Source organism: Rhinolophus ferrumequinum, chromosome 10, assembly GCF_004115265.2.
Source record: "Rhinolophus ferrumequinum isolate MPI-CBG mRhiFer1 chromosome 10, mRhiFer1_v1.p, whole genome shotgun sequence".
NCBI lineage: Eukaryota > Metazoa > Chordata > Mammalia > Chiroptera > Rhinolophidae > Rhinolophus > Rhinolophus ferrumequinum.
In genome coordinates, this window is record NC_046293.1 from 37,560,871 (window position 1) to 37,575,444 (window position 14,574).

Genomic DNA, 14,574 nt, shown 5'->3' on the forward strand with positions numbered 1-14,574 from the left:
TTCTTTGCTTTTCCTTTGGATTTTGTCTTTTAATAGTCTGTTTCCCAGCTGGATTGGTCCAAAAAATAAAAAAATAAAAATGCTTTTAGGACTGCTGTATGATAACTTGAAAATTACACGATGAAAAGCTCAGAAGTTCGCAAAGAGCATAAACAATAGCACTAGATTCATCTGTAATTCCCTCACTCAAAGATAACCCGTTAATATTTTATTTATATCTTCCTGGACATTTTGCTATATGTACCTTTGTAAAATAAAAACTAGCTTCTCTTCTGTCTGTGTTCTTTCATTTTCGACATAATACACATTGTGGCCTCTTCCTTTAGTTCTTCCCATCCCTTTCTGAACCATTCAGTCCTAAAACCTGAAGCAGGAGCACAGCCAAGTTAAGTGTCCAGTGTCCGGCAATCAACGCGCTGGGAGCCGAGGTGGTCAGAGTGTCTGAACCCAAAACACGTGGCAGTGCCTGCTGAGGAGGCTGTCTGGGGTGGAGAGTCAGAACTTGAGTGGGGTGAGGAGGGTATCTATGCTGGAGGACAGCCTGGCAGGCGTGTCAAAGGTGACAAGGATATTCATGGGACCGAGGATATTCACGGGACCAAGTAATACCGCACAGAGAGCCAGAGGCGAAGCTAGGCGGGGAGGATGCCCCTCAGGGCTGCAAGCCGCCTGACAGACTGGGGGAGCTTCCGTGAGAGGGTGTCAGAAGCCAAACTACCAGAAAACGCATCCTTGCAGAGTGTGGTCCTGCATGGGATGCCTAAGCCCAAGGGGGCTGTGAGGAGAGGAGGGTGTGTGTGAAGGAGGGGTCCTGGCTGTGGAAGCCTTCAAGTTAGCAGTTTATTTAAGGAGACCAGCATTCTCGTGTGTTATTGGCCATTGAGTTGGCTCCGATGGTGACCCTGCGAATGGGTGTTGTCCCCAATGTCCTGTCCTCATCAGCCCTGCTCAGCTCCTACCAACTCATCTCTATGGCTTCTTTTATGACGCCAATCGCTCATATTTGATTTTCCTCTGTTCCTGTTGCCTTCTGTTTTTCCCAGCATTATTGCCTTTTCCAAAGAACCCCGCCTTCTCCTGATGTGCCTGAAGTAGGACAGTTTCAGTTTTGTCATTTTTGCCTCCAATGATGTCCACCAACCTTACAAATTGAATTTTTCAAGAATGTCTCTCTCCATTTATTAAAATCTTTCATATCCCTCAAAATAGTATTATAATATCTTCTCTTATGTTTACTGTTACGTTTTCCCTTAAGTATTTCATATTTTTATTGCTATTGTGAATGCTATCTTTTGCACAGTATTCTGTTTCTTTTTGATATACAAAAAAAATCTACCAAGTTTAATACTTATATACAATAAATCACCTAGATAAACTCTATTAGCCTCTCAGTTCTAATAATGTTCCACTGATTCTGCTTTTTAATTTATTCATATTAAAATTGAGCAGTCATTAAATTTTGTCAATGTGAAAGCACTTAAGTAAAACTGCAGAAATGGGGGAAAAGACAGAAAAAATTTAAATAGTCAATAGTTAAATCATTTACTCATTTATCAAATATTTACTGAGCATATACTATAACCCTGGCCAAGTCACCGAATCTAGATAATTCAGTTTCCATAACTGTAAAATTATGTAATCAATGAACCTATCTAAGGATTAAATGAGATAATGGATGTAAACTGCTTAGCATTGCACATAGTAAGTGCTCAATAAATGTCAACAGTGATGACACACACTGTAAGCGCCCCTTCCCAATGCCTACAGGACCACCATTAGATGAGAGAATGGTCAAGCTCCTCTGATTTTTAAGTCCAGCCAAGTCTGTATTTCTTTTCCCTCCTCCCCTCTGTCATCTGTAAGATGGGCCTAATTAACTTGAGAGAGAGAGAGAGACAGAGAGAAATCCATGAGAAATTCTTTGAGAAATCCATGAGAATCTACTAACCGTTGCCATTTGTAATTTCTGAAGCCTTCTATGTGCAATAGGTCCTCAATAAATACTGATGAATTTCCACCAAAACTGGAAAACTAAAACCCTCAAAAAGTCCGAGTCCCGTAGAAAGGTATTAATGAGTCATGCTACTTAATAGAACAAGACAATCCCAGAATAAAATGTGAGATAATTAAACTAAACTCATTTCGATAAAATCTCATTGAGTTAGTATAAAGTGCCATATGCAATATTAAAGTTTAGAAGTAGAACAAGTAAACTATAAACTTTATTTTTTTTAAAAAAGAAACATAATAATTACATTCCCCTCCCCAAAAGTGTACAACATTCAGCATTGTTTGCTGATCATTGCTCTTCAGCTTTGCAGAAACCATACATGTTTCCTTATTAAAGTACAAACGGAAAATCTGCTTGTATTGCTGATTAGCCAAAAGCCAATTTCTTTAACAAAATGTAAAATAAGTAAAATCCAACATTCTGACTCACCCACTTCAGCCAAAGTTCTGATACAGGACTCCACTGAGGCTTTCTGTGCTGGGTTTGGCCAGGTGCAATTGTAAATTCTGAAGGCAGACTGCAGCAGCTGAATAAAAACTGGCTGATGTGTCTGAAGAGAGAAAGAAGGAAGGCAAACAGACCACTAAACCATTAGTACTCCTGATGCAGTATCCATGCATTATCAAAAAGGCTCATCAAAATAAAACACAATACAGTCTTTGAAGTTTCAGTGCTATTTAATGCATAATCACTCAAAAAATATTTATTACATATCACTTCATGAAGAGTACGTGCCAGACACTATAGAAAATTGATTATTTGCATTTTAGCTATGTTCTTAATCAGAAAAATATGGTATTTCTTGAAGCTAATGACATGAATTTAAGTATTTTTTAATAGTCTCTGGTTTATTTCCAAGTGTAAATAGAGCAGGTGTTCTGGGTTTGTTTGCTCAGTTGTATGTTTTGGTTTCATATGGTGGGCATGTAGAGGAGACAGTTTTGACCTACAAAAATGATTTCATCTGGTTCTAATAGTTTAAACGCTTTTTCCTACAGAAAGTTTAATTGAAATGACATATTTATAAGAGCAATAAACAATCACTATAAAATATTTGGAAATCATAGAAATGAAAATCACCAATAATCCTATTATGTAGAGATATTCAGTATAAAAATTTTAAGGATATTTTACTGAGTTTCTATGTTTATAGAAATTTACTGTTTCTATGTTTATATGCATATTTTTTTATATATACAAAAATTTGGATGGTACTACAATGCAATTCTGTGGTCTTTTTCACTTACAATTACTTCATGATCATTTTCCTAGTCATCAATATTTGTTTTAAAACATAGTTTTTAATAAGCCATCCAACAGATATGCTATAATTTATTTAGCTATGCCCCTATCTGTAGTTGATGTCAATTTTGAAGTATTGTAACTTCTCGAATGAAAATGTTGGTATATAAAACCCTGCTGATTCTCTCAAGATAAATTATTAAAGTGGAATTATTGAGTCAAAATGCCTATTCATTTAAAGAACCTTGTCCTTTAGTTCAACACTTGGCAAACAGTCAATATACAATACAAAAGTTCCTATTACGTTGAAAGGGTGAGCAAGCATAATTCAACTTGAAGATGAGGCCTGTTTATTTAAAATAAAGTTTGGTAAAATCTCAAAGGGGTGTAACAATAAATAATATGAGAGAAGAATCACCTTCAGAAGGGTAGGAAATGACTTCCTGACCAGATTCAAGTTTTTCCTACTCCAATGTAAATAAAGTTTGTGTGACAGAATGCTTCTGCATTTGTTTGTTTAAGTTACCTGGAGGCTGGTACTGTTGTCTGAAAACGGAGAATTAAAGAAGCCGCTCACAATATTCATTATTGACTCAGTAACGCACTTCTCCAGGAAGGTGTCTGCATGTTTCCTGTCTGTGGTTGTGTTGCAAACCTGAAGGGAAAAATAAAACAACTCAATATGTTCCATCACATCTGTGAACTATAACTCAGTACTGGAACCTTCTAAAAATTATCCTGAAATGATTGTTCATAACATTTCTTCTGCTTTTTAAAGTTGCTTTGAATAGAAACACTTCTGCCTAAAATCCATTAACATTTTATCATTCTGCAGTAGCTTCCCTTTCAAGTTTAGTTGTCCTTTCATCCTTGGACCAGAATTCCTTCAAAGATCCCGTCCCTTCTTCCTGATCTGCATCTCCCTACTCATGGACATAGCCTTCTCCCTCGGTCCCCAAGCATGGCTTTGCTGGAAAACACCTTTCCATTCAATGTGATGAAGTCATAGAGGAAACAGTAATTATAAGAAAGTGGTGAATGTGATTAATGGTGGTTTATATTGCTACGCATTTTCACTTACAATACCAAGCCCAAATTGGAGGATGCAAATACAGAAAACATCTGGAAAGAAAAACAGAAAGCTAAAAGAGGATAAAATCCTTTCCAATAATCTTGACTTTCTCATCCACAGGTTTATCTGGGAAGCATGGAAGTGCGTGTTTGTGGGCTGTCTTCTCAGAGTAAGCAAATCAAGGAGAGACAATACCAGAGCTGAGGATAAATCAGAAAAGAACGCAGACTCCGATCTTTACATGTGATTAAATGAGGCAGAAATTGGTCATTTTGCTAAACAAACAGTAAATTTCCAAGTATGCCTGGGTAGACAAATTGCAAAAGCTAAGACACATGATTAAAAACAAATGAAAAAAGATGGGTGATGAAAAGACAAGAAACATGGAGATAAAAAGAAGAAAGTGGGAAGAAAAGAGCATTTGGTGTAAGACAACCTGGGGCAGAGTAAGAAGGTTTAAATATTAGCAAAGTTATGGTGGGTAAATATGGTAGCCATATGTTCTTAGACAATCTGAATTTTTATGTAATTTTTTTCTTTTCGATAAGGTAAGATTAATCAAAAGAATAAGTAAATGTAATTTAATGTGATATTGCTTTAAAACCTTTCACACAAATAAATTCACAAAAGAGAAAAATGGCCTTCTCAAACTGTGTGTCCCTATGTTTTGCTTTCGAAAATAACAGTATTTGCTGAATGGAGGTAGAAAAAAGAGCAGAGGGTTTGTTTTGCTTCCACATTACTTCCCATCAACACAGTTCACTTTTTCCTTATCTATTAAATGACACGTACCTGACAGGATTGTATTAGAACTAATCTCACAGAGTTATTGTAGGGAACAGTACAATTAAAGGAAATAAATTATGTCATATTATATAATGTTTTTAGTTCTTGTTCCAGCATATTACATAGTGCCTGGAATATACAAGACGTTTAATAAATGTTGTGAAATGACCGAATCAATTAAATAATTTTTTTTTAAAATGGAAGAATAGAAAGGACTCTTTTTCGTTGTAGGTTAACTTTGGGTTAGGCTGTATTTGTGGAACATCTAACCAAAGTCTAAAATTTACTGTGGTCCCAGAACTAATATAAAATTGATTTTCCCCTGATGGATATGAAGTGGGATTTATTTCATTTAGTATCTTTCCAGCACTGGCTTTATAGCAAAATTTTCTGATCTGTAGGGTAAAAATATATTAAAGTGGAATAGGTAGCAGACCAATTCTACCATAACCAGCCCAAATAACCTTCTTTCTCATCCAGTGACATTTCACACAATTGTATTGGGCTCTCCAGAGCTATTATAGTATCACACTGCATTACCTGCAAACACACATTTGCTAAAGAACACAATGGATTTGTTTTAGTCAGTGGATTAATAAAAGTAATCTCTTTCTAAATAAAGGCTTCCCTCAAAATCCTGGGTAATGAAAAGTCTAGGTTTAAAAAAAATTTTTTTTTTTTAAATAAGGTAGCCAAAATGTCAGACAAATGAACTTAATTATTGTATAAATATGGATATTCTGTTGATGAGCTGGCAAAGTTTTGGGTAATAAAATAAAGACACAGCATTTGTAAATTATTATATATTTATTACATCAAATTTATTTTTGTCTTCGTGTCAGCACAACCACTAATTATATAACTATAATCAAGACTTTTTTCTTGATTTATGTTTTGTAATTAATTTTAAAGTGCACACAATTTTAATATATCTTCATCACAATATAAAGTGTGAATATAAAGTGTGATTATTTTCAAAGTGTATGTAATTTAAATATGTTATCATTATAAATATAAATTAAATAGAATATAAAAAAATTTTTTAAAGAAAAAAAGGCTAGGTTTACAAAACTCTATGGAATCTATTCCTCATTCATTTGGACAAGAAATTCAAATAATTTCTGCCCATATAAATAACATTTTCACTTCTATAACCTTGCATCCTACATTGTAATAGTGTGGCTAGGCAAGAGATGTAGAAAGCCACTTTTCTTATTAAAAATTTTTCAAGAAAAAAGAACCTAATAAATAACAATATTTCTTTCTCTTGTCATTTATTTATGTTTACCACCTCTTGTCAATAAAGATGGAAAGAGCTCAAATAAAATTACATCACATTAAATTAACTTTTCATGTATAATACATATATTTTTAAAGTTTCAATCTGCATGCACATAGTATTCACATACCATTATTTCCTATAAAATATTCCCATGTACTCTCATTATCTAAATACTTATTTTCAAGGGCTATATTTACTCCATCATTCTAATCCACAATCATGCTTTCATCCACTTTGGGAATGAATTGAGGTACACATAATCAAAAATACAATACAAATCATTTTCTTATTTTCTCAGTTATTTCCTTCTTGCTAAGCTTTTGTATGATTACTTTTCTTTCCTATCATAAAGAATTGGGGAAAATTATTAATTTTACTTTCAGATTCAGATTTTGGGGTATATGTCACCAAACAAGGAATCAACAGATGAGAGTGTACACACAGTTTTATACTACTTGCTAGGCTGATCCTCTAAAATAATAAATGTACTATACTATCAACAACCTCTCTGTGGATACACAGGATGCTCCCTCATTACCACCAACTAACTAGCTCTTGCTCTCAGGCTCTGGTTGGGTTCAGCTGATGTGAGGCACTGGCAGGAGATCAGAGTGGAAGAGCAAGAAGTTAGGTACCTACTCTGCCTCTGCTTCCATCTCCATCTCCCTCTCCTCACTGAAGCTTTAGCAATGTCTGTCTCTGGGTACAGCTCTTATTAGAGCCTGTCTGCAGTGTCTCCAAATTCTCTCTGGACTCCAGTAACAATGGCGTCCCCCGTGCCCCTTTAGGCCTCCACATCTCTTGGAGTGTACCATCTCTTTCCTGCTTCTCTATCTGTAAATTATCATTATTTTTGCCAATGTGATGACACTTAAAACTTATTTTATTATACGTTTCTGACATTGCTAACAAGGGCATTTTTCATGTAATCATTTCATGCCTATATTTTGTCATGTATAGATAAGTCACTGTAACCACTTTAAATAAAACTTGGATAATGACTGACACATTTTTTGCATCAGTTTAACATATTTTTCATAATAAGCTCTTTTCAGTTGAAGTTTCACATATTTTTTCACATTCTGATTCTTTATATAGAATATTCATTTCATTATATTGGATTATGTAAAATAATTCTTAGCATTCAGGCACTATTTTTTATTTAGATCACTTCAATTTATTTAATATAAAGAAGAAGAAAAAAATCTCCCACAAAAAAAAGGATATTCTATACATTTTGTTCTAATTTTATTTTCTATTGAAGTCCTTCTTTCATCCCTATACACATCTTGACTCCGATTTAAGTCTTGAACTTATCCGAAATTTGGTGCTGTAGATGACCTGATTTCTAGATTCTGATTAATGTTTTCCCATATTGATATTTAACTGTCCTCTAAACATTTACTGAATAGTGATTTCTTGCCTCACTCTTAGGTTACTGGAGGTCTGTCTTACAGTGTGTCACTAATCACTATTTAAATCTCTCCCCAGGTCCTTAGAATATTCCTTGTATCATTATTTTAAACATATTTTAATCCAACTCGGTAAGAATGAAGTAATTCTCAATTTGTAATGTTTCACAACTTGAACAAGTCCACCATCACTGTCTTTTAAAAAAAATCCACTTTTTGAAATATTTGTCATCTTCTACTTTCAGATGAATTTTACTGTATATTTGTCAAATTTCATATACTATCACTTAGAGACATAAATTATTAAATTAAAACTAAATATTGTATTAGGAGTTACATCAGTGAACCAAACCAAACAAAGTCCCTATGGTATTAGAGCCATTATTCCAATCAAGAGAGACACAATAGACAAATTAATAAATATATAAATAAGTGGTAAAAATAGAGCAAATGATAGACTCTAGAGAAAAATACAGAAGGGCAAGCAGTGCAGGAAATGCTGCAGGAGGAGTAGATATGGTTGAGGATTACTGTTTTATTTAAATTGCTTGGGGAAGGTCTCTGTATAAGGCAACATTTTAACAAAGAACTGAAGGAAGTGAGGAAACAGCCATGGAACTTTCTGGAAGAAGAGCAAATAAAAGCTGTCTCCACCAGTAGAATGTAAGTGAACTAGTCTGACTTGCTCAGCACTGCACATGAGCACCTCCGCACACAGTAGGTATTTAAAATCATTTACTGGAAAACAAATACTACATGAAATTTGGGACATAATTATGTCTGACATTTTCCCCTTTACATATATAGGATGTCCCTTCTCTCTTCTGCTGTAAAAGTGACTACTACTCTTCCAAAGATGACAGATTGGATTAAATAAGTTATCACATACTAGAGCAGCACTCTGAATTGGCCTTTCTGCAATGATGAAAATCTTCCACATCTGTGATCCAAGTTAGTAAACACTACACACATGTGCTTACTGAGCACTTGAAATGTGGCTGGTGCGATAAGGAACTGGATTTTATTTTTATGTTATATAATCTTACCTAATTAAAATTTAAATGTGGCAAGTTGCTACCCTACACGACAGGGCAGCTGTAGAGCCAGTAAAATACCTTTGATCATACACACCAAAGAATACAAATCCTAAGGATCATTTTCTTATTTCTCAAAACAGTAAAAATGTTCCTATGTGTATCTGAGGTGACGTTGCATAGTCACTGTAATTTGCATTCCTTTATTCGTGATCCTTAACAGTTGGATAAAATTTTCCCAAACATTTGCTTTTTATATACTGTGTTTCCCCCAAAATAAGACCTACCCCGAAAATAAGCCCCAGTTAAGACTGTCAGCCAGACGGACGCATTTAGTACAGTATGACAATGTTCCAGAAGAAGATGACATGACTGTATTTGAATAAATGTAGATTGTTGTACATGAGAAAATAAGACAGCCCCGAAAATAATCCCTAATGCGTCTTTTGGAGCAAAAATTAATATAAAACCTTGTCTTATTTTCAGGGAAACATGGTATATTTTTAATGTGAGTCATCTGTTCATACACTCAACTGACTTTCTTAGAATTCTAAATTCATTTTTTAAAAGATAATATTTTTCTTACTATCAATATATATTAATTGTAGGACCCCGAAACAATATAGAAAAATACATAATGGAAAACAAAAATTATCTATAAGCCTAAAATCCAGATAAAACGATCATTGACATCATGGAATCTTTTCCTTTAACCTGCTCTACCATATACTTGTATATTTTGCATAGTTAAAATCATCCTAGGTAATCAGTTTTGTATTCTAATTTTTATACTCATCCTTAAATTATTAGCACTTCTCACATTACTAAAAATCCTCAAAAATAATCTCAGTGTCTCTATAACATCAATCTTACAGATACATCAAAATTTATTGAACCATTTCTCTACTATTAAATATTTAAACTATTTTCTATTTGTATATTATTATAAAAGTATGTTGTACTTCTTTGACCATAAATCCTTGATATTATTTCTAATTATTTCCCAAGGACAGATCCTTGGAAGGTAAATTATCTGACACATTAAAAAGGTATGAAGGTCTTTTTTTAATGAACTATCAAATGCTTTTCAGAAAGAGAGCATAAATCTACACTTTTATCAACAAGGTATGTGAACCAACATTTAATATTATCTTTTTACTTTTATCTGTTTACAATTACAACTCTGATCGTTGGAAATTGGATTTTATTTTCCATTGTATTTTTTTAAAATTCTTAACACTTGACTAATTTTTCAGGGGATTACCTATATTTCCTCCTCTATAAATCACTAATGCCTGGGTTTTGCATATTTTAGTATTATAAATTGTTAGTGTTTTGTGTGTGTGTGTGTGTGTGTGTGTGAGTGTGTGTTTGCATGTGTGTGTGTTCTTTATGTAAAGGTTATTAGCCTTTTTTAATATATAGTAATTTTTCCTATTTTGATGTTTTTTATTCCTATGTACTTAAGTTTTACATTTTCAAATAATGAGAAGTCTATTATTTTTCTCAGCTAATTTCATCCACTGCTTTTATACTTAAAAAGAACTTTCTCATCCAAAGACAGATAAACATTCACCTACATTCTATCCATTTTTACCATTTACCTCTAAAATCCATTGCAATTTATGTTATTATATGATGTTAGATTAGGAGCTGAGTTCATTTCACCCCAAATAGCCAGTATCCTCAAAAGTCATTTTGATTTAGTTCAAATCAACAATTTTGTTGAAAGCCCATTCCATGCCAAGAATGTTCTATTACGTGTGATCCATCAGTGAACAAAATATATAAAAATTGCTACCCTAATGGAGTTTATATTATTAATTTAATAATCCAAGGGTAAGCAAACTATAGCCAATAGGTCAAATCTAACCATATCCATTCATTTACATCTTATCTGTGGCTCTTTTCTCTTTACTAATTGCTGTAACCGTTGCGATAGTGACCTGAAAAGCTCAAATATTAACTATCTTGCTCTTTATGGAAAAAGTTTGCTCATCCCTAGAAATAATAAATTGCTTTCCTACTAATGGCTGATAATTTTTTTATTATATATTAATATCTTACATACGTAAAAATCTATTTCAGGTGATTTATTTCATTTTATTAATGCACCTACTTAACTTTATGCTAAGACCACATTTACTTTGTTTTCAAATTTACTTCTTAAATATTTTTAACTTCAGTTGGCATTTATTTATTATAAAACTTACTGAGTATCTGCTATGAGTGAGACAATGATTTATGTCCAGTGTGCAGCAGTGAACCAAACAGAGAGAAACCTCTGCCCTTATTTATTTCAGTAGAAACAATAAAAATGTTAAGGGGTGGGGGGGAATGAAGCAAGTTAGGGAGGGACAGAGGGAAGAGGTTGCTACTTGACATAGGGTGGTCAGTGAAGGTCTCTGAAGACTTTTAAGCAGGGTCCTGAAAGAAGAGAGCAAAGAAGTCATGAGGATACCTGGACAAGCACATCTCAGGCAGATATAAAGGTGCTAAGATAGGGGTGTGTTTGGCATATTTGAGGAGCAGCAAGGAGGCCACTAGTGGGAAAACATCAGTACATGGGGAAGGGGACAGTGAACAGTGAAGGGGAGAGGTCAAATAATCTGAGCAAAGGAGTGATGTGAACCATTTATTATTATTATTATTATTATTATTATTATTATTATTATTATTATTTATATCATTATGGCTGTTTATATATAGAGAGTAGATGGAGGGAGGTGGCAAGAATGAAAGCAGGAAAACAGTTATTGCAATAATCTAGATGAGAGTTAATGGTACCGTGGAGCACGGTGGGAGGAATGAAGTGTTCAGAAGCAGTCATACTTTGGTTATTTTAAAGCTAAAGCTTGCAGAAATTGCTAAAGGGTTAGATTTAGAATGTAAGAAAATAAAATTTACAGATGACACCAAGTTTCTTTTTTACCTGAATGATTAGATTGAATAATGGAGTGGCCATTTACTGAGATGCAAAAGACTTGAGAAGAAATTAATTTGCAATGGGACATGAAAGTGAATGAAGAGTTTGAGGTTAGATAGCCTAGTGATGATGTCATGTGGGCAGCTGGCTATGTGAGAGTGGACATCGGAGGAAGGTGCAAGCTTCAATCAGCCTGGGATTAAAGTTAGGAGAGTGGAGGGGATCAGCAAGTAAGTGATAGCAGACTGAGAAAGGATCGAGTCTGAGGTTTGGGCCTGGCACATTCCAGTATGAGAATCTGGACAGACTCGGAGGAAACAGCAAACTGAGAAGGAGTGGACAGTGAGGTGGGAGGCCAAGAGAGAAGGACTGATTTCCTGGGGCCCACGTGACTAAGTGTCCCAAGAAGGAACTGATCAATTATGACAAATGTTGCCAATGAATTAAAAAGCAGAAAGTATGATGTAGGACAGGGACCAACAAATCATCAATCAAGAATAGCCTAACAAGTGTTCATTCCAGGTGGGCATCACCATTATAATACAGCATGAAAGTTGAGGAGAAAAATAGAATTACGCCTGAGGGAAAGGTGCTATACAAAGAATAAGCTTTATGGATACTTTATACTTTTCACTTGCCTGCACTGCTAGCTAATAAGGCCATATAATAGGAACCCTTTAAAGTGAGACTTTTCAATGGCTCGCTCCACTTAAGAAAGTCAAGAAAATTATAGAATCAAATCATCAGGCAAAGAAAACCTATTCAATCTTATCAAATTAAAAAACTTGAATGTGTGTTTCAAAGTACATATACAATTTTTTCTTTACTCCTACTTCCTGTGATTTGGTAAGCTAAACAAAGAGAGAATGGCTCAAGGGATCTATTTGGAAATGAAATACTCTGATTTGTCTCATTAAGCAGTAATTGCTGGGACAATGACATGACACTGTCTTAGGTGTGTCTCTAAGTAATTTCTAGGTCTAATTTCATTATACCGATACATCACTCACTAAGAGTACTGCTGGCCATTATGAAATCTGTACAGCAAAATTAGGAACATCTTCAAAAGCAAAAATATAGTCTGAGGCTAACTCGGACCGCAGTCCACCTCCCTCCATGTGCTCTCTAATAATGGCTCAAATCCCCTGACTCTGCAACGACAAGCAGTTATAAAGGAAAAAAAAAGCATTTCTGCCCTATAAACACCAATTTTAGCTGCACTGGAACATAGATCAAAGTGGGCTGCCGTTAAATGCTCAGAAAGACAGTGAAACAACTTTTCATGGGTCTCCTAGCTTGCTGCCTGCCTAAATATGATGTATTACAGGACACAGATGCAGTCTTTGTCAGGAAATCAGAGGGGAATAAGTATGTGAAACAACCTAGCACCAGTTTATTAAAAGCAGTCTTTCAGAAAGATTGTGTTAGTATGGGTCTTAACAAGAGAAAAGACAAAAAAAGGAAAATGAAAGATACTACTAATTAAGATTCTAATTAAGATGACGCTTTAGAGAGCTTTACCCAAGAGCAAACAAAAAACCTGGTAGTGCTGACTCCAGAGAAACAAGAAAAGAAAGGTTGATGGCGTACGAGTGCCACAACGTATCTCTATTTTATTTGCCTTTTAAATAAGGTTATTCTCCAAATTTCTATTAAAATAACCATCTGCCTTGTGTTGGTCAGACTCTGGCCTACAGTACTGGGTTCCATCCCAAATGACATGCCAAAAGACCTCACAAAGTAGAGAGAACCTAAAAGTATACTGAAAACGATGAGCCCAAAAACTGTATCCGAAAAGGAACCACTAAAAGACATGGAGAAAATAATGAGAGACACAGAGCTGTCAGAACACATTGGAGAAGCTGCTATGGGCAAAGTACTAGATCAGGCTGCAGCAGGTTCCCACCCTGTTGCCAGCTAGGCAAGTCACCTTATGCTACCAAATAATCTCTGTGCAACTCAGGGGCAAAATTTGAGGTCAACCTAGTTGATCTAAGGTTCCTTTAAGTCGGCTAATTTTATCATTTCAAAGTAGATTACTAGCAAGGAGGGTATGTGCTTATAGTAAACACCTATATCTTTGCTGAACCGAATCATTCTATGTTTCTGCACAAGGAAAAAAACAGGTAAATATATTTACTACATAAAAATGTGGCTCAATATAAAGAGCTCTCAATAACTGAACCGTGCAATGATGAAACCAGTTGTCTTAAAAATAGTGAAATCATTGTTAATGGAAATACAGAGGCATGTGCTGAAAACTGGGGACTCTACGGCTGCCAGGATCCCTAAGATCCTAGGATTCTTTGGGTCCAGTTTACCAAACACCTTTCCTCCAGATTACCTTTACCATTTCTCACCGATGTAAAATCAGTTGCTCCAGGATTTCATATCTTTGTTGTAACATTTGAATTCAGTCCAACTGTATGTCAAGTCACTATTGTGCTTGTCTAGCTTCATGGACATGGTTTCTGGCTCTGATCTATATTCGATGATCTCCCTTTGCTTATCCTCAACATTATTATTTGGTACACATCTTGGGGAAGCCTTTTGAAATTGTTTTCAAGTCTCCATATAACCCTGTAATACCATCAGTGATGCTCCCATGACATGGATGACATGATGTTACCAACTCTTTCACTGAGTGCCAAGCACGTGCTAATAGCTTTATACTATTATCTCAGTGAATCCTCCCTATGAGACATATGTTACTATTGTATTCATTTCACAAATAAGGAAACTCAGAGTCGGAAGAGTAAGTTCTTTGCCCAAGGTAACTGAGCTAGGAAAAGGCAGAGTCTGCACTTGA

At 34.9% G+C, this 14,574-nt stretch overlaps 1 protein-coding gene across 2 annotated transcripts in view; it reads right to left on the minus strand.

Moving 5' to 3' along the window:
* The window catches only part of ITPR2 (inositol 1,4,5-trisphosphate receptor type 2), a 435,712-nt gene that overhangs the window by 215,816 nt on the left and 205,322 nt on the right, over positions 1 to 14,574 (minus strand). For both annotated transcript variants that reach the window (XM_033117018.1, XM_033117019.1), the window contains exons 33-34: positions 3,780 to 3,908; positions 2,441 to 2,561 (exon numbers count right to left, since the gene is read on the minus strand). In XM_033117018.1, coding sequence (XP_032972909.1) covers positions 2,441 to 2,561; positions 3,780 to 3,908 — 250 coding nt within the window. The remainder of the gene's footprint in view (positions 1 to 2,440; positions 2,562 to 3,779; positions 3,909 to 14,574) is intronic.